Consider the following 25,370-nt stretch of genomic DNA (forward strand, 5'->3'; position numbering starts at 1 on the left):
GTATTGACTAGGTGACACGCATTAGTAAAATTTGACTACTGATATTTGCACAACTCTCTCAAGTCAATTAGAAACAGTGGGAGAATTAAACAAAAAAATAAATAAATAAAAAAAAATAAAATAAAAAATAAAAGAGGAAAAATTGCATACTTATCTCTGAACCAGCACTAAACTAGAATAAACAAGCAGTTAGACAAAGACGACGCTTACTTAAAGGTGCTTTATTCCCGCAAACATTCATCACGTCACAAGTACACAGTTACAAAACAATAGTTTGTATAAAAGAATGTGTGCATGTATTGCGCTGACAAATATCAAACACACGAGGCAACATGATCACTTCTTGTTTAGAAAGAGATACTTCTGCTTGCGCCGCACGTGCTCGTTCAAATCTCAAGTGTAATCAAAATATAAAGTATGTCGCAAATAAAACTTGGATGGCAGCCTTATTTTGAAAGTGGTGCATACAGTAAAAGGCCACTGGAATATGTGTGAAATATGAATACAACGTTTAAAGCTCTTCATGGCACAGGCATCATCACATTCAATTTGTTCGACGTTTGGCAAAGAAGTACTGTATGTACTGCTGTATTTAATATCGAGGAGTATTTTCTGCTGGTCGATAAAATTTCACTATAAAGTGAGCAACATCTTCTCCTCAAGCATCTCAGTAAAAAAGCCTGATATTTGCTTATAAAGTGCACCAAGATCTTGTTATTCTACATTTAAAGTTATCTTCATTTCAATTGGGGATGTTTTTCTATTTAGGGTGACAGAGAATTCCATAAGTTAACGTAATTTCTTCTTTGAAAATGAAGCATTTTTAAGTACGTACAGTTCAGCTCAAAATAATTCATATCTTGGCCTAATTTGCACTTGGCTATTTTTGTTTCTTTGTTGAATGCGGATCTTCAGAATAGGAATGACAAGAAATTGGCAAAACACTGTAAGAAGTTGCGTTATAGATGTTAATGTAAAATAATTTGTTTACATTCCTAAAATAATATCCCTTATTTTTGCACCATTTTAAAAGACTATATTATATATATTATATTTCGATTTACTGTAAATTAAGAATGCTGGCTATACATGTATTGAAAGGGTATGAATTATTTGGAACATGGAACTATTTCTTAAAATCTATAAGAAATATATTCTTTGCATATCATCTTACAGTGTTTTGTCACCTTGTGTCATTTCCAGCTGAAAAATACCCTTAGTTTTAATTTAACCGTGGAAAGAATCATTTTGTGCTACACTGTACATACGCACCTAACTGTATTGTGTGGCTTGTACAAGGAAAATACATTCATTTTGGCTGATAGGATACAAATAATAAATAGAAAAAAAAAAAGTCACATACGGTCATAGATAAAGTACAGTAGAGAAATGCAAACTATAAAGTATAAAAACACACACAACTAAAGAGCAGCCCAGATGTGACTGGGTTGTTCTGATGATGATGGTTTGTCACAATCAGCCAATTAGGACACTGGCTCGCTGCACATGAGCCTCAAAATGATGAATACACACATCCGATCCGTCACGTGGTTTTTAAGTGTGTGTGTGTCGAGGGGGACGCCTCATGTGTGTCACGTGAAAGCGCACACCTCGGTGTTGCGATCGTTACCAATGCTACCGAGATAATGATGGGGATTGAGATGGAAGCTGTTTTCGGAATGATACCGATGTCTTGCTTCTCGGCTACTGCAATATATTTTTCCAGACATACAAATACTGCCTCTACAAAAACAAAAGGCGTTACTTAAATATTAGCCCATACACATGTGTCAGTGCAGCATTAACGCAATTACTTCAGATGAGCTCGTTAACGAGTAAAAAGGTCAAGTTCAAGTGACAAAAAAAAAAAAAATAGCATCATTGAGTTAGAATACAAGCTGATTAATGACATTACTAAATTTTGTACCCGTCGTATTTCACAGAGGGAGTGTGACGGTGGACACTATTTCGTCATGAGGTGACATGGAATAAAAACAGCTGCAGTTCAAATTTGGCCTCCAAGAAGTCAAAACATGTCTTTCAATGGTAAACTCTCACATGGTTCCTTGGCTCTTTCCTCCTACACGTTGTGGACCCTCGTGGTGGAGGCGGTGGGTATGATGGCACCACTGGATGTCGCGGAGGGACGCTCCCGTCGAACGTATCTTTGTTTTCTCGCTTCAAAACCAAAAAATAGCAATCACAAAGTATTTGCAACTAGGCTTCAATGCCTTTGTTCAATACAGTATAACCTGTTTGGCAACACTGTTGAGTGAATGGGTAGGTTACCTGTAGAAGAAGGAATCATGACAGCCTAGAAGAATAGAATGTTGCCACTGTTACACATTCAAACCGTTTGTGTGTGTGTATGACTCAAATTGCGTCATAAACAAAGCCGACTTACCGTCTCACTTGGTTGGAATATAAAGGCTGTAAGAGGAAATAAAATTGACTCATTGATTCGTTCTTCTGCTTTTACATTATTACAAAAATACACGTTGAAATTCTCATACAAATGGATATGAATGCAGTTTACAAAGTGTGTTTCCGTAAGTTCAAGTATGTTCAGATAAGTTTAAATAGGGATGGGACAAATGATCAATGTTGTGATGTTATATATACGGTACAGCTTTATATCACACTCAAGTGTATTATATTAACTTTTTTTGTATGCTTGATTGAAAGATGACTTTATATTAAAACAAGTTTTCAATTCTTCATTTACATAAAGCTCGTGGTGTATCGTAGATGGCTTTCGTCTCCGATATTTCAACGATCGCATGGCCACTGTATGATGGTATTTTTTTTATATGGTTGGCAAAAATGACAGCTCATTCATCTCAAAACAAAGACAAACAGGGGCAGTGAGTGATTATGAAGCCATTGAGAAATTGGGATGCTAAGCGTGCGGAATGCGACTGAGGAACTGGTAATGGGCTTACCCTTGTTGCGGCGGTAGAAGATATTTGGGAGTCGATGGGAGCGTTTGAGGTAGAAGAAGGAGGCGACAGAGAGGATCAAAAATAGGCTGATCAACAGCGTTCCAAGAAGAAGCGAGGCGGCCACGCCTGCACCGCCTGCTCACAGACATGGCACACGAATGCACAATCAACGGGTTGCAGCCAATTCTCAAAATACAACTTGTTGCCTGAAGAAAAATAACTTGGTCTTCTTTCAAACATAAGTATAGGGCTCCTACGATACACCAAAGTAAAGATTCGATTCGTATCAAAAATTCTTGAATGGGTGGGGATAAACCACCAATAAGTGTTTTATGGGTTGGTTCTCCCTCAAAAATGGGGAAAAAACAAAAACCTGGGGAAAGAAATTGGGAAAAAAAACATTGGAGAAAAATGCGACTCTCTGGGTACGTATTTTTAGACATATATTTTTATTCATAATTTTTTGATTTTCTTTCAAAAAAATATCACGCACAACTTGTCCGAGAAGACCGTCCATGTGTTTTCTTTCATGCTCGACTTAAATCAATTTCAGAACTGTGTCTTTAATGGTGCATTCACATGTTCGACATGCTGCCCGTGACTTGGGGATGTTTTTCGAAGCACTTGCAGCACATAGGGTGTTGTTGGCGACGCAATTTCTATCTCTGTTCTCAACAGGTTAGCCGAAATGCTCTTGACACTAAATGAACTTGGAGGGTCCACACTTTCAGGTCTATTGGCTCTCCTCACCTAGTTGAACTAGTATTAGCGGTAGCCACAGTTTTGCTCACTCTGCTCAGATGAACATCACCGGAAAAAGTAGCCACATGACACGCAAATGGAATAAGTTACCAACAGAAGTGATGTCAGCCCCAAGTGTGAATGTTTTTAAGTCCAAGTTAAAAACTCTTCTTCCCCCCCCCCCCCATACTTATTAAAGCATTTCCACTTTTAAATGATTATTTCTTGCACTGTACGCTGTTTTAATTGTACTTTTCTCACGCTTTGTTTATAATGTTTTCGAGCAGTTTTTTTCCCCCGCTTGTTTTTAAATGCTTTATCATGGAAAGCACAGAGTTACCTTGTGTATGAAATGCGCTATATAAATTTGCTTTGCTTTGCAGTTGGAGGAGTCTTGTTGAAGAAATGTATCATCAGTTTAGGCTTGTGCTTTTTCAAAAAAATATTAAATAATATGTTCAGAATCAGAATCATCTTTATTTGCAAAGTATGTCCAAAAAACACAAGGAATTTGTCTCCGGTAGTTGGAGCCGCTCTAGTACGACGACAGACAGTCAATTGACAGAGAACACTTTGGAGACATAAAGACGTTGACAAAAACAGTCACTAAGCAATAAAGGGTTGCTAGTTATCTGGTAATCCCGGTACAAATGTATTTATTTATTTATTTTTTGACAATTGTGCAAAATGATGCAAAGTCCTCTAGCACTTAGAGCACTTTGAATGACTAATATAGCAATAGTCCGGTGCAATGACTATTCTGCAAAGGGCGCCGAGACTTCAAGGAATGTATGTAGTTTAAAGTGACTAGTAGTGCGATAATCTGGGACAATGTTGATTGTGCAAATGTTGCAGATACTCCTCAGTCAGTGTGCAAATGGGGCAGATGCTACTTTGGCATGAGTGGCCAGTATTGGTCAACAACAGATATGCAAATTCATGTTTGGTAGTACTGTCACCTCATATGGCTGCATCTATAATGGAGGCGCAAATTCTCGTAGTTGGAAGGGGTGTGTTGCAATTCTACCTTTTCAACACAGGTTTGTGTTTGAACAGTATTGCGATTTTCAGGTTTAATACTGTATCATTACAGACTTAACACAAAATAGACACAGCCAGCTGCTATCAATGCAGGTGTCATCTTCAATGCCCCTCAAGGATGCGTTTATATAGAAAGTTTGACTCATGGCACTCTATGTCCCTCACGCTCAAACTCAGCACTGGCTTTTGGCATGTATTGAATATTAAGACATGACATGCTTGGTTTAAAAAAAAATAAATATTAATAATAATTTAAAAAAGCACATTTTATTGAGCTCCATCAAAATGAAACATTCAATTCAATGAATTGGTTACTTTTCAAAAGCAATGCAAAATGCTTGCGGTGGTGGAGAAAACTATTGAGTGTAAAAGGGGGAAATGATGCCATCTAAAGGTGAATGTGTGATATGCAAACATAACCTGATGAGAATTACAATTTAGTAGTATCCGTTCACAAGTCTTATTTTTTTTTTTTAACCACATTACAAATAAGTAGAAGTAGTAGTAATAATAATATTTGGGATATTCCTTTATATAATTCATTAAGAATTATAATCAGCCATTCTGTTCTTCACTGGAACATTTTAAAGTATATTTAGACAAATGGCATTACAGCACATGGAGATAGATGGCAGTACGGTAGAGGAATAGAACTCACCAATTTTAGGCATTACAGTTGTGACTGTGGTATGGTTTTTCCTGTCCATTGTATAGTCTAATGGCAAAGACACAAGTACAGTAAATTAAACATTATTCCATATTTTTACTGCTGTGAGAAAAAACTGCATGATTTCTCAAAAATCGCATACTGTAGGTGCAGGTCGTTATGTTCTCCGAGTCTACGGCAGCAGGCTCACACAATATGCAAACAGTGTTGCTGCCCTCAAGGACACGGAAGAAGCATCCTAAAGAAATCATATGATGACATTTTGCCTTCAAAGGTCCATTAACACAACAGTGTGTATTCATCTGACATCAAAATCCATGTTGAATATGTAATAAATACTGAGAAGATACACTGGCTTCAAACAAGGGCAGTTGTGTTAACTGTCATCGCCACAGCAACGCTAAATGACCTACTTTATGGTCTACTCTGTAAAACTGGTGGCCGAGCCAGGACCCCTTTCATGTTGTGATAACGTGTGCAGAGCTTGAACAAACAAACAAATGATCACACAATTCCATGTTTAGCATGTGCATTCATCAGCTTGGCATTTTTATTGCTTCTTATCTTATCGTTGCTTGCACCCTTTGTTTTTTTTTTTTTTTTAAATCAATACTTTCTTTAATCTGTTTTTGCAAATGGTAGGCTGGCATGACATGATACCTGGTTCGCAGCGAGTGTCGTTTGAGCACGAGCTGTTCGTCTTTAGTTTCTCACTGCAGCACTCCAGTGAGTTATGATGTAGAGCCTGTGAAAGCACGCCATGTTTGCTTGTGAGAAACTTGACCAAAGCTGAACAAAGAACACTGAACTGGTTAATGTTTCTACCTTGGTTACAGGTGTCTCTGGTCTGATAAGAATCACTGTTGCTGCCAAGACCAAAAGGAATGACAGAGCCATGTTTGAGCCCTTGGGGAGGAGGTGTGGGGTGGAGGTGGGTGGGGCAAAAAGAATCAAACAAGGCTGGCGCATTCATCTATTTGAGAAACAAACTGATAATGAAAGGTAAAGATGCAGTGGGACCTTAAAAGTCCAATTGCTTTTGTAAATTCAACATTGGATCCACAGAAAAATAACCCAGTTGAACACAATTCCTCAAATTATATTAGTCAGTTCAGTGAACATCAACTCAACAAAGTGTGTTGAGCTTTTTCTTTGGCTCCCCCCCCCCCCCCATGTATTACACTAGATTTGTAAACAATACATAATAAAGTTCAGACAAATGAAGTGGAATTGGATCATTTTGATCTCACAGCATGTTAGCGTGCCAGAGATTGTCAGGATGCTGCGGGAATTCATCCCATTTCTCTTTATTGAGCTATGGAAAAAAAATCTATCTATCTATGTCAGTGACGTAAAGTGACAAGCAGAACGATTGAATGCTCTTCCACTAGATGGCAGAAGGTACAATAAACCCGAGTATCCACCTGTTGCCATTCATACAACAGAATGATAGGTTTGTGTTCAACTATATAGGCCCAGATTTCACACTTTGTAAGTACATTTCCGAGTAAAATTAGACGATTTTATTTATTTATTTTTAATTATATATACAAAGTTCTTTAGGCAGCATTTTTGTTTGGTGGTGTGCCATGAGATTTCTCGAATGTAAAATAATATGTGGCTATTAGCTGAAGCCTGAAGGTGTGCGTATGGGCTAATTTTTGTTATTTAACCTGTGCCAACCGGCCATCGCTGTGCTGAGCTGTGTCGGCAAACGCAAGTAAAAGGCAACAACTCCATTACTGAGGCATCTCTCATTATCGACGTCCCGTGAATTGTATTTATAACAGCGAAGCACAAACCGAGCAGCTGCTGGTTGCTAAAAAAAAAAAAAAAAAAAAAAAAAATTGAAAAGAAAAGTTCACTCACCGGCAAAACTGTACAATCCCGCCTGGACCGAACACCAGGCGTGATTCAGTTGACGTCGGATGTCATCTGCCCGAGAAGATTGAGGGTTGTTGTTGACGGATTTGTCTTCGACACACCTCCACTGTAGTTTCGGTCTGTCGTTAATGGCAGCACCTTGCTGCTCGCTTTACATCAGCTTGTCAACATCCGTAGGGAAGTTTCACAATAAAAGCTAAACACAGAAAGTAGTAGAATGATGGTTGTCAAAATCCGGGTTGGACTTTCATAGTAAACGTGAAAATGTGGGGAAAATCTGAACCACGGGACGAAACCATTCCCAAGGCGAGCTCATTTTAGTTTTCGCCCCAACAGCAAAGTGAATATGCTCGTTTGACACAAACCAGGATTGGAACCCCCAACCTCCGAATTGTGACGTGCATCTGAAAACCACTTGGTCACCATGCGTGCATGAGTACATTTGCCATCCATGCGTTACATGTTACAATGTTATTGTCACCATGGTATTTAATTCTATGCATTAACTCTGTAAAATAAAAAAGGGCGTCAAAGGACTTGCAAAATCGGCGCATACACCCGTGCAGATGATGGTCACATAATTTCCCCCCATTCGAGGGCACCTGAATGCACCTTGGCTTTTGTCTTCCCTGTGACGTTCTTTGGGCGGGCGATTTTAAATATCTTTCTCGCTTTTTCCTCACAAATATGTTGACTGTGAGTCTGTTTTACACTTTAGCTTACTGTCAAATACGTAAGTAAGGGACATAAGCTAACTTGAACTAGCAGGTACTATGCTTGATGGTATTAGCAGTAAACAGTGTCCAGAACATTTACTGCTTGCTAAGCTAAAGCTAACAACATGGTTATCTGAAGCGCTGTTCTATTGAATAGCATAGCCCCCCCCCACAAAAAAGTCAACTTTTTCTCCTTAGGAGCAGCCGAAACAATGAATCACACGGTGAACATAAAAGAATTGCTGAACACACAGTCAACAGGATGCAGGTGATAATAAGCAAACACAAACAGATAGTTTCCCCACTTGATGTTTGTTGAGTCATTTGTATCAAAAAACTTGATTCATTTCATACAGTGTATGTGGAAAACGCCCTTTTAGAGTCCTTTAAACAATACTGTTTTCTACAACTGGGTAGTTATTTTCTTTAATATGACCGTATAATCAACAGAAATGGAGCCACCAACTTTACAGATTCTCAGTTTTTCTTTGGGTCCCAATTTTGGCGGGAACATTCTCAAAGTCTTTCTCAGGATAAGAGTTTGTCATCCAGGAACTCCCAGCAAAGTTCACAAGAGGTAAGATGATTCAGTAACTATAGGAGGCTTTCTTTATTTTTAGTGGCCACAGGTGTTCCACGTCCTTTCACAAAATAAAACATACCTCTGTTAATGTAGCATTAAATGATAGACATACTTTACACTTCCCACAGCACACAAGGGTTCCCCCCCAAAAAATAGTTTTGGGCTGTTGTGAGAAAAATAACTTTCAGACGACCTGATATTGAATGGAACTGTAAATTTCTTCTTTTTAGTGTAGCGACACCAAGATTTCAACCAATTATCAGTCCAAGCCTCTCCTGTTTGGAGACACAAAGAACAAACAAACACTTTTGGATACATTTGAGGAGGCAAAGAAAAAAGCAAAAGAAAAAAATGACAGGTAGTGTCCCCTTTTTGTTTCTTTGAGCTAAAGAAAACAAATCTTTAGAAACACATAGCTTTGCTTGAATTCATCCTTGTGGTGTGCTTAAAATCCTCATGCTCTGCAATGTTTTTTTATGCAGTGATAGGTTTGCAAAAGAATGCCTTCAAATTCACGAAACCCTAACCAAAGTAAGTAAATTATTTCTATTATTTGACTCATTTTTATTTTGTGAAATATTGAACACATTACATTTCAGATACAGCAACTCGTTGCAAACACCGACGAAAACACATCTGTTTGCCAAACCGTCCTCCAAAAGTTAAGCAATTTGTCTTCAACATGTATGTTACATTAGAGGTTGTAGTAAAAGTTAAAATAATGTGTGTGTAAAGTATAATGTAACAGCTGTTAAAGGTCTCCGTTCATAATTTTTCTGAATTTTATTTTTATAATCTTTGATGTCCTTTTATTGGGTTTATGAGATAATTAGAGTTGGAAATGCCCAAAATGTCCTTTTTCAGGCTATTATAGCTGGTCTTTTCTACTGGCCTTTGAGACGGCCGGATTTCTCATTAATACGCGACATGTAAATAAGCTTTGCTCTGATTGGATCTCTTATCTTCCCCAATTTAAATAGGGGAAACAGCTTGACTCTGATTGGTCTATATCACAGTGTCTGCTAGCGTCTAGAAGCTTGGAGCGGCCAAGCATTCATAGCGAAGTTGCGTCCTTCGATGTCTTGCTATCACAGAGCTGCCAAATATTACTGAATATCTGTATTATGTTACGGAAATCAGTGAACGGTGACTCCTTATGGCCGTAACACCGATTGTTCGGAAATAGGGGGGGGGAATCCAGCGTCCGACATTACTGGCCAGTACAGCGCTGGTTCCGGCCACCTTAATGCAAATTTTGTGAATGAATTTGATTAAAATAAAAACTATATATTGTTTAAAAAAAAAGAGAGAGGAGAAAATCTGTTTGCTTGCATTAGTGACTGTAAGAAATGTAAATATATATTATAAATAGCATGCAAGAGAAGACATCTATATAAGTACGTTCACAAAATAGAAATCTAAACTATTGTCCACGCATCGACTATCCAATTCATTCTATAAGCAATGTTATTTGTTTGTTTGCAAAATAGTGCTGACTTTAATTGACGTTTGAGATCTGATTAATCTGATTTAATAGACTTTTTACAAATATTTTTTTAAGCAAGATTGAAAACAGATTTGGTAGAGGCGGATTAATCCATAGAATTAATTAATCCATAATCAAGAATTAATCAAATCCATCATCTATAGCCATTTTTGACGATGGCACGTCGAAATCTCATATACTTTGATTCAGGCTGCAACTGCGTCCGCCATTGCAAGATTGATGCAATAAAAAAAATTTAAGGACATTCATTTATTAACAATTACGATTATAGCGCAAGGATTATATTGTGCAATTGAACAGTATGCAGAATATTTTTTTATCCTATGACATAATATACTGCAATAATTGTTCTGCAAGTGAATTTCTATGGGTTGGCAGCCCTGCTATCATTGTGAAGCACAATTCACCAAGCATCGGATTGTTGGCCGAACGCCTAATAGGGAACGCGATCTGAAAAGAGGCGCGGGAGAAAATTAAAAGAGATGGGGATATTTTATGTTTATGTTTATGCTCATCATACGCGCCCATTCATTTGAATTGAAACTATATATATATATATATATATATATATATATATATATTTATTTTTGTAATTAATCGAAATCGTACTAAAAAACCTTTCAATTTCCATACCTTTATAATAAAACAGGACATTATTTCAAATTGACAATGCAGAAAATGCACAATCATAAATTGATTATGAGGTTTGGTCCATAAAATGTCATTAAATAGGCAAAAATCTTGATAATTGTTTCCCAAAGTAAAAGATGTTTGCCAATGTTTTATTTTGGTGAAACATAAAGATAACCATTCTGATTTATTATAATATATATAAATATTAATATTCACTGCTTTACTATTATAGTAAATATAATTATTAATATTTACTGTTGAATGGCTGAAATTCCAAGAATTTGGACAATTTTAAGTTAAACAAGGTATCTAATGATTAATCGATTACCAGAAATCGTTATCAATTAATTTCATAATAGATTAGTGGTTGATTAATTGATTGATTGTTGCACCCCTATTTGAGTGGGTGGGTACCAACCACAAAGTGGGTAGGTACTTGAATATTAATTGACAAAACTAGGTCACACTGTCAATAATTTCAAGTCCACCCATTTTCCAATACTTATGCTGTTTATTGCCTTTTGCATTCAATCGAAAAACCACATAGATGTCAAACTTAAACCATGTCACAGACTCATTTTGACGTATGTTATGCATAACGCAGTAAAAAATAAATAAATAAATAAATAAATAAAAATAAAAAAAGGATTTTGATGGAGGGAGATCTTAAACCAGCAGATGGGGCCGTTTGCTCACTGATAAACTTAGATCACACGGCATTCCCCTGGACTTTTTTTTTTCCATGGTTCTTGACTTTGACATTACTTTAAAGATCAAATTGTTTTAGTCATCTCATTCAACCATGCTTCTCATCCATTCAGTGGAAAATGTAAGCAGTATGCAGAGTGACATTTCACAGCAGTTTAAAACGTTATTGAACACAGTGAACTCCCAGAAAGAGATGATGACAGAATTGGGGAAGCGGGTGCAAAAGGTGACTCCTATGTTGTTTGTTTACATTGCAAAGGTAAATTCACGTGTCGCATTAGCTGATATTGGTCTTTGTTTGATTTCCGTCAGAATGGAGACAGCAGCACAGAATTTGCCGCAAATATGCGAAGTGATGTGGATTGTCTGAGACGGGAGCAAGAAGAAGCCAGTTCGAAGCAAGAAAGCATGCTTGAGGAGGCCTTGCAGATGCTGAATGCCTTAGTTTCAGAGCACCCAGGTAAGCTCTGTTCTGTTAAAGTAACTGACAAAGCCATGCAGACATCACCAGGACAGGACAAAGGGACCCAAATGGCACAGAATTCCTGTACACCAGACAGTCAAGTTCCTGATCTGGATATTGCTGTTAAAATGAGAAAGAAGAAACCCACAAGCAGATACAGAAGGAGACCTCTGGTCCGACACAGATCTAATCACATTGTCGTGGAAGAAAACAGTCAACCTGTCATGGACTGCAGCAAACAGCGAAATGTTTCGAGGCCTCTCAGACAGTCTCCTGGCCTGAGTAAAGTAAGCGCTCATGGTCCAGAGAGTTTAGTACAGTCGAACACAAAGAGCAGATCCAGTGAAACTGCTGGATGTTTCATCACACCTCTCAGCTGCTGGTCTCAAGAGAGTAGCGGCTCTGAAAGCCCCAGAAAAGTCAATTGCAGCTCAGAGATAGTGCTACGTGACTCCAGTCCTCCTGATGCCCTGTGGCAGCTGTTTTTGTAGAAGATGAGTCAACGATGTTTATTATTGATTATTTTGTCAAAACAAAGCCATTTGGTTATGGTTATTTATTTGGTCGGATAAGAAGTATTGGCTGATACTAAATGCATACATGACACATTTCCCAAAAACCATGAATAGAGTTTATTATAAATATCCTATTGTTAAGAAACAAGTAACAACTTTAGTTACTTTGCTCACATTTGAATTTAACTTATTCTGTATTGGTGCTGTTGACTTGTCTGTTCAAAATAAAGCGTCAATCACATATTTTATGTGTATTCAAAAAGTGAAGGGTGATTACCGGTATTGTTTGTGCTGAATATCAGAAAAGGTTTTCGTTAATCATTGACACTTCTCCAAAATAATTAACATTCAGATTCATTGCAGGTTTGTTGTATTAGACTGCATTCTATTTTGTTTTTCATTAGTCAAGAAGAAATAATAAAGGCAAAAAACAATTGATGTAGAATAGATAAGGTGCATGTTTATTACAAATATTATTGTGGAAACATTTCTTACCATACTGCATGCCTAGATGTTTGACCAAAGGATAAGCAATCACCTAGAGTCAACAGGGGTAAGATCCCATATGTCTCTGAACAGGTTAAGCAGTAGAAAATGGAAGGAGGGTGAAATGCAATAAAAATATATACTTAAAGCGAACAAATATCATTCATATGAAGCATTTATTGTTTTCCTTATAAAGAATTTAGTTTAAAGAAGTATCTCCTTACGCTCTACCTAAATAGCTTCAACAATTTAAGTGCCGCGTATCGTCCATGTTGTGGAGTGAGTTGCAGAAAGTGGGCATGGACTTCATGCAGGCGCATTCATGTACAATTTCCTACTAAGTACAATTTCGTAGATGCAGGATATGTTTTCACCAATTCAATTCATTCTCAAAATCACAGCTGACTTTATTTATTTATTTACTGCGGTAGGTCTGTAGGTGGAGATATTAGTCCTCTTGGATTCAGACTTGCCACTACACAGACGTCATAATTGTCATGCATCAAAGCACGCCGAGCAATGACCGTCCATCGGTTTTCCCAGGCGTCTAGTTCCAAGATGTCTTTTGTAATATCATCATGACGATCTGCATGTTACAAAACAGAAAATATCCGTCATGTTAAACCATTTTGCACCCTTGTTTTATACAAGTTGTGTCAGAAAAGCTCCAGTACTGGTGTCACAAAAGAAATATTTCAAGTTTTTCCCTTTGAAGAAATCCCCCTGGAATCTAAGACACTTTCTCAGCCTTCTCTGTCTCGCTTTCATGCACTCCTGGAAGGATTCTTTGGGGATCATTTGCAGCTCCATTGTCACGGCCAACTTGCTTATAACCGGTCCCCTTGACCCGCTGAGCTTCGGAAAGAGACAAAAATCAGGCAGAGCAAGGTCAGGAGAGTAGGGAAGTTGCTTCGTCATGGGAATGTTCTTCTCTATGGGTTGTCATGGTGAAGCTGCCACAGCTCTCGCCTGTTCTTGCACACTAAAATATGCAAATGCCCTCTTTGTACATGTACTGGTTGATCGTCTGGCCCACATTGAGGGGGAAAACTTGTTTGTAGTTAAGGTTTGAAATATATCTTTTGTGACACCAGTCTTGAAACTTTTCTGGCTCACCTCTTATATGGACATAGAAAGTAATCTCACCTGCTCCTTTGTAGTAACCACACACATAAATCTTTCCTCCCACCACACCAGCATTTGAGGCATTAGTGCGCAATGATAGTTGAGAGCATGGGAGAGAAGGTCCATCCCTCCAATAATCCCCATCTGGGTTGTAGATCTCCACAGCATCAAGACAGCGTCGTGACTGCCCTCGGTCCACACCCTCACAGCCAATGCCTCCTACAGAAGCAACATCACAACTGAGTCATTCTGAATTGGCAAAGAACCATTAAATTGTTGTGCCACTTCACTTTCCTCTTGGAAATCTTACCCATTACAAAGATTTCCCCGTTGAGCACAACAGCACCACATCTGTATTTTGAATACTTCATTGGACCCCGCTCTGTCCACTTATTTATGTTTGGATCATACTCAAGAAGGCGGTTACTAAGACGGTCTGGCTCATCATCCGTTCGGTATGACTGGTTGGTCAAGAGGGGGAGAGAGGGCATGACAAAGCAGAACAGGTGCATTCAAGAAGGAGATGCAGAGGCCTACTACAACTAACAGAAGCATACATTCTTTTAAAATTGTAAGAGATATTGTATAGTGGACCCTCAGTTCAACCAAAATACAGGAAGCTGTTCCACTTGGAATTAATTCAGATTTTCCCGTGACATATAATGCAAATAGAATGGCGTTGTCGTGGTTTACTTGCTTGACTTGGTTGTGGGGGAGTGTGGGTTCAGTTCCCACTCGGTGATGATGTCTATATGAGTGTTAATGGTTGTTTGTCTCTATATGTCCCCTGTGTACAGTACAGGTAATGTTTTTAGTAAAATACAGTATTAGCATAGTTAAAGTTGTGTTGTATGTGACAAGTATTTTACTAGTAAGACAAACATAATTGTTAAAGACTAACCCTTTTGGCAACAAAATCCTTCTTTGAGTTCTGTTGTTGCTATTTTCCTCTTGTCGCTGATACCCTTGTGAAACAGTACAGACGGTCCACTGTACTTGAGTTGGAAAGTTTGTTTCTGTTTAACTTTAATGCATAGTCAAGTTTATTTATTTATTTTATTTATTTTTATTTTTTTTACCTGTGGAGTTCTACCACCAATGACATACAGGCGATCCTTCAGCCTGACCACGGTGTGATAAGCCAGTGGCACTGGTAAAGGTGCTGCGCTGCGCCAAGGTCCTCCCTGGAGAGACCATCGCTCCACACAGTTAGTGATGAGAAGCTGGTTCTTCAGCTTCATCAGCCCACCAATCAGGTACAAGGTATCACCCAAGGAGCCTAATCCATAAGAATCACGGTACTCTGCTGATGTCAGATGTTCCCAACTGCCTTGGGCTTCGACTTTGTACCTGGCAGACCAAACCACAATAAGTGCCATGTTTTGTAGCTCAGTTATTGTATTACAATACCTATTATTCCTCTCACCTGTAGAGCTCGACATTCATTTCCTTTTGTCGGGACATCCTGCGGGCACCAGCCTCTCCTGACACTATAATATTATTGTCTTCAGTTACAACCCCTGCACATACGTACCCTAGAGCATCTCCGTATCGAGGTGAGGTGATGTAGTAAATCCGACCTGTTGCGGGGGCGTAACAAAAGCTGCGTTCACTGTAGTTGGCATATCTTGACCTAATCCCACTGCTGTCATTACCCACACAGAGTAGCAAATCTGTGGTTTCCATCCCATACCGCAACTTCAGTTTGCGTGGTACTGCGGAAGGATGCATCGCTACAATCTCCAAAGCTTGCCTCATTATCTCCATACATTCAGCGTCAGCCAGCATGGCTGTATTCCTCTTCATTGTCTCTTTTAAATAGTCTGGGTTGATCAAGGGTAGGCGAACTTTCCTGAGGAGCTCAGGGAGGTGCTTGCTACGTACTTCTCCTTCCATCAGAAAACTGTGTTTGGCCCAGCGAAGAACCAAATCTAAAATAGTTTCTTCTCGAGAAATGTTAAGGTCATCTGAACTGATTAACTTCCCTAGTTGATGGGCTTCGAGCTCTAAAACCTCTTCATTCTGGCAGACTTGGACAAAGTGCTGTCTCATAAAGCGCTGAGCTTGATCAGCCAGTTCCTCTACACCAAGATCTCGGGCAAAGTAAAACAGACCGAGGCAATTGGAGGCATCCATGTTCTCAGTCATGTGATGCCGGCATTGAGTGAAGACATCATCCATCTGCAGGAGAAAGGCTGCAATGGAGATTCCTTGCACATTGGGGTTGGTAAGAGGAAGATTTGAGCTGTACATGTAGTTCAAGAGGAGAGCCAGGCTGTCTGCAGGGATGTCTCGCAGGACTATTTCTCTGTTGTTGCACTCACGGAGGCCACATGTAAACATAACACGGAAATAGGGGCTGAAGGCAGACAGAACAAGGCGGTGACAGGCAAAGCTTACGCCCTCTGCAACTAGCACTACGTCTGTCAGGTGCTCGGCCTCCCTCATCTTCCTTAGCTGCTCAAGCAGAACCAGTCCATGTTTGGTTGTGAAATCCATTTTTTGCTTCAAGGTTTGAACAATTCACGCGCAAAATACTGTGTCTAGTGAGGGGGCTTTCTCTGAAACAGAAACAAAGTGGTAATATCAAAATATTTATTTCTTTGCAGTATAGTTGTAGCGCTTGATTGCAGCAAATATATTAGAATGACAACACAATACTGACTCATTTATCTCAGTTTGCAGATCATAGGATTTTAACTGGACTGGATAACATCCACATCCAATACATGGACTATTCAATTAGCATGCGAAAATAAATAAAGCCTTACCAAATTCATCGGCTTCTCTCGCTGGCTCCCCTGTCAGAAGAACATTAAATATCTTGTGTTTTTATCAGACAACATGTTATTCTCGTCAGTCAGGAGGCAGTCTATGTCACTGCAGGAGGCAAAGATATGTACCCCCTCCACTGCTCTGGGCTTCTGAGCTCCTGACCCCAAAATAGACGGTGTTTTGTTGGCCTTCATCTTTTGAGGGTTATAGTTGTTTGAGTTGTCAGGGAGGCTTTGCTTTTTAAAATGTTACTTCATGTACTCTGGGTTTTATAGTTAAATTTGAACATATTTCTTTCTGTTTGGAGTCATTCGTTCCAATTTTTAGTTTGTTTGCCTCAGTCACATGCACACTGCTCTGGAATGACTGCAATGAAAACCTCACAGCTCCGACTCAAATTTCATGATTGCACTTTGTTAAAGTCCCAGTACACTGTTTGCAAGCATGTTGACGGAAACAGACCTTGGACAATATTTTTTAACTTTTGGAAGTGGATAGTATAATGGAGAGTCATGTTAGCTTTTGACATGGGCGCATATTGGTGGACATTAAGTGGAACACTGCCCTCTACAAATAGTTTACAACCATGGTTTAAACTTAAAGTTGACATTACACGGTTCATTAGCCTTACCTTTGCTTCTAAATGGAAAATGAGCAGAATACAGTCGATAAAAAGCTGCCAAAAAACCATTAAAACTTCCCTTAAGTTAATATTTTCTCCTTAACAAACATAATCACATCCTTTGTTCATTATGTCTACCAAGTCTACCAAGAGCTGTTCTTCCCACAACATCCTGGTCCGAGTTAACCATTAGGCAACCTGATGTAGCTACGTATACTGATAAAGATGATGCACAGTATCCATTTTGCAGCTGATAGTTTTGGTGTAATGAAGAGGCTTTGGAGTCATTTTAGAGAATTGTTTTTTCAATAGGACAGCTTGACACATTTAAGACCAAATGGACTCAAGATACAGCAGTAGGAAATACAGAATTGAAAGGGAAGTATTGGATGAGCAGGGACTGGAAGAGTTAGCACAGAGAAAACCATATGCTGACACTCAACCATCTGTAATTAGTCAACTTAAAGATTCCATGAGGTAAGGTCATTTTATGAATTTACTTGTACTTTTTTTTATTTGAATGTTCATCAGATATGCCTAAAAACATCCTCAGTTAATGTATACTTAAATATAATATAAATTGCAGGTGTACAGTACCCAAACTGAAACATGGTGTTTTGAGCACTTTCCCTGTGTTATATTGGCTGCCCAAATACTCAGTCTGGGACTATGGCATGCCAGATCTCATTTCTGGCATCAGTGTTGGAATAATGCACCTACCACAAGGTTCGAAATTAGTTCATATTGGTCATTTTGGACACATATTCTTCATTCGAATGTTATAAAACCACATCTTGATCCCAGGTATGGCGTATGCATTATTGGCTTCGCTTCCTCCCGTATTCGGCCTCTACACCTCCCTCTATCCAGCATTGATTTACTTCTTTTTCGGAACATCACGTCATATTTCAATAGGTGAGTAGAAACCCCTAACATGGTATGATGGTCGGTAATGCTTGAAATCCCACCTTGTTGTTTTACAGGTACATTTGCTGTGCTTAGCATCATGGTGGGCAGTGTGACTGAGAGACTTGCTCCAGATATTGATTTCCTGAAACTGAATGGGACCAATGTCACAACAGAGGTGGACGTAGCTGCTAGGGACTCGTACAGGGTGCAAGTTGCTGCTGCTACCACTCTTCTAGGAGGACTTATTCAGGTATGGAAAAACACAGTGCACAATGTCCCCTTTTGTGGTCAAACCTCTTATGCATGTACTGTAAATATGTATTGTGTTTTTGTGCTCAGGTTGTGCTTGGTTTGGTCAAATTCGGTTTTGTGGGAACATACTTGTCTGAACCTCTGGTACGGGCATACACAACAGCTGCTGCAGTCCATGCTGTGGTGGCGCAACTGAAATACATCTTTGGGGTGTCACCAGCACGCTTTAATGGGCCGTTGTCACTGGTGTATGTAAGTACCTCTTTACTTGTTTACTGCTTGGAATGATGACGAAGAAAACTTTAATGACTCAATATCACCATAAGACTTCCCCATTGTACCCCCCAAAAGTTTCGATTTTACACTGAACTTCATTTTCGGTGTATTAAGTTGATGTTATGCTGTTAGAAATGCATATTGGTGATGCTCCCACACTTAAAAAAAACAAAAAAACAGCAAGCATAAAATGTACATGCGAAAAGCAAAAATATGTGAGGTTGCTGACAGGGTGCAGATTTTTGGCAACGTGTTAGACCTTCACTTAACAACATGATTCACTCAGCAAGCCGACTGTGTACTGTTTTAACAAATGCATTTAAAATTTCTGAGAGGTTTTTATATCACTTCATATTTCACTATGACAGGGTGTACATGACAGCATCCAACTCAAATGAAATATGATGAAAATTATGAAACAAAAGTGTAAATATGTATTCTGTGACTGGCCACTGTTTAATCCGCCACTAAAAAAAGACAAAATGTTGGTTGTAATTTCGCCGAAAACATGGGCAGTTACCCCATAATGAATGGGTGGACAACAATTTCTGTAGTTAGCAGAGCAGTGTGTGGGATATAACAAAAATCATGTACATCGACTGAAAAAAATAATATAAAATTAAGGTAATACATTTTAAGAAACATCAGTGTACTGGTAAGTGTACAAATGTTTAGCCACTTAGTATAAGATTTCATTATTCTGCTCCATTTTCACGATGACAGTGATTCTAAAGAGGACAACAAAACACACTTTATGGTGATATTAATTTCGGACATGTTACTGCCAGTAACTGAATAACAAAAAATAAAAAATATGGAAAAATAGTCAGTTATGAAAATAATCATTCTTTGCAGTTATTATTTACAGCCGTCGTATGAATAGCTTGTAATTGACGTAGTTCATGTAGTTGAACCTGAAGGAGCCTCAGAATTGTGTATCAAACTCGTAGCTTTTCACATTAATCCATAGCCAAGAAGTAGCTCTGAGTTTTAAAAAGGTTGGGGACTACAACATCACTCCCGCTCGTGTAATATTGCTTAATTGTTGTTTATTTGGTTTGGTTGAATCACTAAACAACACCAGATAAACAACACTGTAATTGGTTATTAAACAGTTATTAAAAAAAAGATTTTACTATAAACTTTAATGCAAAATTTATTTTTATCCAATTATTTGATTTATAGATGGAATGATCAATAGAATAATCTATTCTAAAAATATTCAGTATGAACAGCCCTAATTTTGACCGAATATAATTAGTGGATTTTCATAATAAAAACTATATACCTACTAAATAATTAACATCTGTTACTCAGTGTTGTGTTCATGTTTAGTAACGTGTTTTTTGTTTGTTTTTGTTTTTTTAAATAATCAGACTTTAAAGGATGTTTGCCGCTTGCTGCCGCAGACGCATCTCCCCACGCTCGTTGTCAGTGTCGTGTCCATGGTGTTGCTGATTGCGGCAAAGGAGCTCAACTCCTTCCTGAGCCCAAGGCTGCCAGTTCCCATCCCAGTGGAGCTCATCACAGTCAGTTGACACGAGGACACATTTTCTGGGGTGTTCATGTTTGCACATCAGTGCTTTAGGCTGGCGCTGATCGTGCAGCCTTGAAAAGGCAATGGAAACATGCAGAGTCAGCGGCAGAGATGATGACCTCTACATTTGTGCACTTGACAGCAAAAAAAGTCGTTTGAAAACTAATAATTAACTCCTCATTCAGAATATGATTTACTGGGTTTAAATGAGTGATGTTTAAATAAATCTGCTGTATACAGTAATCTGACCTTTTTTCACCCCCAGAGTCTTAATATCAAAATCTTATCTATGTTTGCAGATTATGGCATCAACTCTGACATCAAACTATGGTCACTTAAATAGAAACTACACTATTCCAGTTGTTGGAGAAATTCCGAGTGGGTAAGCATCTTTGTTATTTCGTGGTTTCGTTATTACGTGGTAAATAATGTTTTTGTTATGATTCCATTTTGATTGTTACTGACTCACTTCTTTCTTGTCTTCTTTTGCTCCCTAGCTTACGTTCTCCAATTGTACCAGATGTGGGCATTTTTAGTGAAATCATTGGAGATGCTTTCGCACTCGCACTTGTAGCCTATGCCATTTCAATTTCACTTGGAAAAACATTTGCACTGAAGCATGGATACAAAGTAGACAACAACCAGGTGAAACAGACTCATCAGTTGTTTTATTAATTCTGCAAATATGTCCATATTATTTGCAGGTCTCTATGCCTCTCATCGGGTCATTGTGATTTTGGCCTTCACACTTCTGCAGGAGCTGGTAGCCCTGGGTCTGAGCAATACTGTTGGGGGTTTCTTCCAATGCTACGCTGTATGTGCATCCATGTCTCGGAGTCTCATTCAAGAGAGCACTGGTGGAAAAACACAAGTGAGTGTAGAGTTGTAGTAACGCCACATTACACGTGTTCTCCCTGTGCTTGTGTGGGTTTGTGTGGGTACTCTGGTTTCCTTCCACGTTACAAAAAACAATTTCTTAATTTAAGTGAAGACTCTAAATTGTCCTTTGGTGTGAATGGTTGTTTGCCCATATGCGCCCTCTGATTGGCTGGCAACCAGTCTATTGTGTGCCCCTCCTCTCTATTGAAGTCAGCCAGCATAGGGTCCAGCACACCCTAGTGGGGATAAGCCATACAGAAGATGGATGATGGATAATCAAGCCTAATAGTTTTACCCCAATAGATTCTGGACAAAGATATTGGGTCACCTGGATATTTCACTCCCAAGAACAGAAAAGGGAGGTGTAACAGCTTCCATTCTCCTGGGGAAGACTTTTTAGAAGATGTTGAAATATTTTCATTTTTATTTTTTTTGTGGATTTTTCGAACATTCCTCCAGAAGAGCACTGATCTTGGGAGTGAGAGAGGTTCTCCCTCACAATATATGTTCAAGCTCAGTCCAAAGGTGTTTTATTGTAAAGGTTCAACATCAAACTCACCCAAGCATTTCTTTATCATTTGGTTGTGGGGGTGGTGTGGACTAGTTTGCATGGTGTGCACCTTTTGGGCTTAGTATTTGTATGTGGTCATATTTTGATCATGTCAGGTCTTGCATTTAGTCAAAATTTAACTTCCTTAAGCCTGCAGTTACCTAAAGTTCTCTGGATGTAGCGCACAAATATCAATCACAACATTTCATCGTGCTCTTGCAGATGGCTGGAATAGCATCAGCTATAATTGTCTTGGTGACAATACTGAAACTTGGTCCACTTTTCCAGGAACTACCAAAGGTTTCCTACACAACGAATTGTTTTAAATCTAATCCTTTCACAATTCTATGTCCTGATTCCATAATTTAAACATGTTTTTTTTAGGCAGTACTGGCATCTATAGTCTTTGTGAACCTGAAGGGTATGTTCAAACAATACTCAGACATTGTTTTTCTATGGAGGAGTAACAAGACTGATTTGGTAAGGGGACTACAACAGTTGGACCGAATTTACTGTGATGTTGAATGCGTCAGAGACCATTATACTGTGTTCCTCAGGTGTTGTGGTTGGTCACGTGGGTGTCCACTTTGCTGTTGAATCTGGATCTGGGCCTTGCAGCTGCCATTATGTTTGCACTTCTTACTGTTATCTTCAGGACCCAGCGGTAAGACTTTGGAAATACTTGTTTCTTGTAGTGCAGTGAACGACTACACTCACTGAGGCAATAACTTCATGATCTAATTCCGAATCCTCTGACAGAGTCAATTCAAACATTTCAACAATTCAAAAAAAGAGCATTCTGCAAGAGTAGCTAATCTTGTGGTCTTTGAATGTGTGTTCTTGGTGCATCCAAATCTTGTAGTTATTTTTACTATTTTTAGGCCAACATACTCTGTTCTGGGAAACGTTGAAGGTTCAGAGCTGTACGTGGATATAGAGACCCACAAAGAGGTAGAACAAAAAAAGATAACTGAAAGCCTCACTGTACCGGGAAAATATGCAATTTATTTTTCTCTGTTTTACAGGCAAGAGAAATTCCAGGTATTACAATATTCCGGTCTTCTGCTACAGTATATTTTGCGAATGCCGAACTGTACCTAGAGGCTGTGAAAGAAAAGGTTTCTACTTTTTATTGCTTCTCTTGAATACCTACAGTCATGATCTCACCTAGCGGACTAATGCAAAATTACTTTTACAAGCAGTTATTTTATTATATATATTTTTTTTGTCTTCTTTGTTTTCAGAGTGGACTTGACATCAATAAAATGATTTTTTATAAGAAGAGACAGGAGGCCAAAGAGAAACGTAGACAAAAAAGAGAAGAGAGACAGGAAAAAAGACAAGCCAAGAGAGAGGTTTTATTGTTTTACATGTACATGCGTAACCGTTACAGTACATGTATGTAAATATCACACTCAATAAATAAATGGCCAAACCTTTATTAATAGAATATATTTTTCTACCAACTCCTTAGAATCCTGCTGACCAGACACCAGTGTTCTCTGTGGAGAAAGAGGCCAAGTGCTGGAGAGACACAAGCGTGGCGAGAAAGGGCACTGAAAATGATGAGGAGAACTGGACGGACAGGGAAAACGGCACAGTCTTTGTAAAACCCACTACACCAGATGGTCAGTGTAGATGGGAGTACTTGAAAGGAGGAGATCCAGACAGTACCAGTTTAGGATGGATGTCTGAGCAGATGGATGGAGACGCTCTGGGCTCCAGCAGTGACGACACCCTGAGCCGTGACCTGGAGCGCATCTCTCTCGGGTCTCTAGGCAAATGGACCTGGGACATCCACTCCATTATTCTTGACCTCTCCACAGCTAACTTCATTGACACAGTGGCTATAAAGACCATGAAAAATGTAGGTTTGAATAAAAACAAACCCATACTAGGATATGGTAAAACAAAAGGTAGTTAATGGTCCTGATACACTATATGGACATACAGTATGTTTTGAGACCCATGCATATCTTAATAAGCATGACTGTTTCCTAGTGCACCAAAAAAGAAAGAAGAAAAGAAAAAAAAGGTCCATAAATGCTTACTTGGATGAGTTAGGTGACGAATGTGACCCCAGCCCCATCAAACACCTTTGGAAAGAGCTAGAACTGCGATTGTTAGCCAACTGACCACTGACCACTACAAATTTTCTTCTGTATGAATTGACAAATATTCCCACAGACACACAAAGTCTTCCCAGAAGAGTGGAAGCTGTAAGCAATTACCAATTATTATTTATTTTATATATATCAGAATCATCTTTATTTGCCAAGTATGTCCAAAAAACACACAAGGAATTTGTCTCCGGTAGTTGGAGCCGCTCTAGTACGACAAGAGTCAATTGACAGAGAATACTTTTGGGACATAAAGACATTGACAAAAAACAGTCACTGAGTAATAAAGGGTTGCTAGTTATCTGGTAATGCCGGTACATTTTTTATTTTTGACAATTGTGCAAAAAGATGCAGAGTCCTCTAGCACTTAGAGCAGTTTGAATCACTAATATTGCAATAGTCCGGCGCAATGACCATTGTGCAAAGGGCGCCGAGACTTCAAGCGAGTAGTGCGATAATCTGGGACAATGTTGATTGTGCAAATGTTGCAGATACTCCTCAATCAGTGTGCAAATGGAGCAGATGCTACTCTGGCATGAGTGGCCAGTATTGGTCAACAACAGATATGCCAATAGATATGCAAATAGTGCAGCGTGGCAAGACTACTATAGTGTGTGCACGAAATGTGACAACAGACTCAAGACAAAAAAATTGCCAGCATTTTGCATATATATATATATATATATATATATATATGTTTTATTTTTATTTTAAAAATACACATTTTCTTCCATTTTAGTATCCTGAAGGTAATGGCTGGCCGCCCCAATACTTTGTCCATATATTGTACCTTCAGCTATCTAAACTCCCTTCATCACTGATTCAGGTCTAATATATGTTGACAGATTTTTCAAGACTTCAGTGAGATTAACATTGACATTTATTTGGCAGGTTGTCAGGGTAAGTGTAACACATCACTATTATGGCGTTTGTACCTCAACTGTACTGCCAGTGACCTGTCAACTGCTCTTTTCTTCAGCTTCTGTGGTCCAACAGCTGGAGCTTGGCCACTTCTTTTCAGAGTCGATTACAAAGAGACATCTGTTTGCCTCTGTCCACGATGCCGTGCTCTACTGTCTGCACCATCGCGGCTATGAGTCCTCAATAGTGAGTGTGATCCCGGCTGTGATTCTGTTAAGGGGAGAGTAACATTTGAAGGCATGTTGCTATTTACAGTTACAGTATAAAACTAAGTTACATCATATGAGCTCTCATTCTAGGATATGGACAGCAACACCAAGCTTTAAGATCTCGAGCCAATCAGGACATCGTTCTCAACAAAGAAGGTGGGAAAAACCTTCCAACAATTAATGGAACACATACAGTATATTTAATGTGTTAGTTTCTTGAGGCAAACTTTAAGTTGGTGTAATGTTTTAGAATGTGTTTATAAATGATGTCCTTGTTGCCAGTCATGCGCTGTGACTGCTCCAGATGCT

General features: G+C 38.8%; 4 protein-coding genes across 13 annotated transcripts; 2 read left to right on the top strand and 2 right to left on the bottom strand.

Annotated features, from left to right (window-relative positions):
• Positions 1-205: 205 nt before the first annotated feature.
• Positions 206-7,451, bottom strand: c9h1orf159 (chromosome 9 C1orf159 homolog). Of its 4 annotated transcripts, none has more exons than XM_061785334.1 (9): positions 7,261-7,431; positions 6,217-6,364; positions 6,052-6,136; positions 5,534-5,629; positions 5,383-5,439; positions 2,943-3,077; positions 2,405-2,430; positions 2,290-2,314; positions 206-2,178 (listed from the first exon to the last, which is right to left on the bottom strand). In XM_061785334.1, exons 2-9 carry the CDS (start codon positions 6,358-6,360, stop codon positions 2,081-2,083), a joined length of 666 nt encoding a protein of 221 aa, XP_061641318.1. In that variant the 5' UTR covers positions 6,361-6,364; positions 7,261-7,431; the 3' UTR covers positions 206-2,080. The 4 variants fall into 4 exon arrangements, with proteins under 4 accessions (XP_061641318.1, XP_061641319.1, XP_061641320.1 ...); XM_061785335.1 differs by having other exon boundaries at positions 6,217-6,380; XM_061785336.1 differs by having other exon boundaries at positions 6,217-6,297; positions 7,261-7,427.
• On the top strand, positions 6,820-12,695 carry LOC133483727 (interactor of HORMAD1 protein 1). Of its 7 annotated transcripts, none has more exons than XM_061785327.1 (8): positions 6,829-6,882; positions 8,190-8,259; positions 8,442-8,568; positions 8,805-8,932; positions 9,057-9,105; positions 9,174-9,258; positions 11,536-11,648; positions 11,735-12,695. In XM_061785327.1, the coding sequence occupies exons 2-8, from the start codon at positions 8,204-8,206 to the stop codon at positions 12,374-12,376; spliced, it is 1,200 nt and encodes a 399-aa protein (XP_061641311.1). In that variant the 5' UTR covers positions 6,829-6,882; positions 8,190-8,203; the 3' UTR covers positions 12,377-12,695. The 7 variants fall into 7 exon arrangements, with proteins under 7 accessions (XP_061641314.1, XP_061641311.1, XP_061641313.1 ...); XM_061785326.1 differs by lacking the exon at positions 6,829-6,882 and adding an exon at positions 7,760-7,971; XM_061785328.1 differs by lacking the exon at positions 6,829-6,882 and adding an exon at positions 7,760-7,971 and having other exon boundaries at positions 8,196-8,259.
• Positions 12,696-12,840: 145 nt separating this feature from the next.
• On the bottom strand, positions 12,841-17,110 carry kbtbd12 (kelch repeat and BTB (POZ) domain containing 12). The gene is made up of 6 exons (XM_061785325.1): positions 16,783-17,110; positions 15,438-16,572; positions 15,091-15,361; positions 14,322-14,472; positions 14,033-14,230; positions 12,841-13,472 (listed from the first exon to the last, which is right to left on the bottom strand). The coding sequence occupies exons 2-6, from the start codon at positions 16,508-16,510 to the stop codon at positions 13,306-13,308; spliced, it is 1,860 nt and encodes a 619-aa protein (XP_061641309.1). The 5' UTR covers positions 16,511-16,572; positions 16,783-17,110; the 3' UTR covers positions 12,841-13,305.
• Positions 17,111-17,369: 259 nt separating this feature from the next.
• On the top strand, positions 17,370-25,369 carry slc26a6l (solute carrier family 26 member 6, like). The gene is made up of 19 exons (XM_061785992.1): positions 17,370-17,885; positions 17,995-18,134; positions 18,213-18,323; positions 18,392-18,567; positions 18,657-18,821; positions 20,222-20,374; positions 20,682-20,764; positions 20,880-21,027; positions 21,140-21,253; positions 22,034-22,111; positions 22,196-22,291; positions 22,369-22,475; positions 22,693-22,762; positions 22,837-22,929; positions 23,056-23,166; positions 23,286-23,678; positions 24,777-24,831; positions 24,911-25,038; positions 25,152-25,369. The coding sequence occupies exons 1-19, from the start codon at positions 17,746-17,748 to the stop codon at positions 25,176-25,178; spliced, it is 2,388 nt and encodes a 795-aa protein (XP_061641976.1). The 5' UTR covers positions 17,370-17,745; the 3' UTR covers positions 25,179-25,369.
• The last annotated feature ends 1 nt before the right edge of the window (position 25,370 follows it).

Source organism: Phyllopteryx taeniolatus, chromosome 9, assembly GCF_024500385.1.
Source record: "Phyllopteryx taeniolatus isolate TA_2022b chromosome 9, UOR_Ptae_1.2, whole genome shotgun sequence".
Lineage (NCBI taxonomy): Eukaryota > Metazoa > Chordata > Actinopteri > Syngnathiformes > Syngnathidae > Phyllopteryx > Phyllopteryx taeniolatus.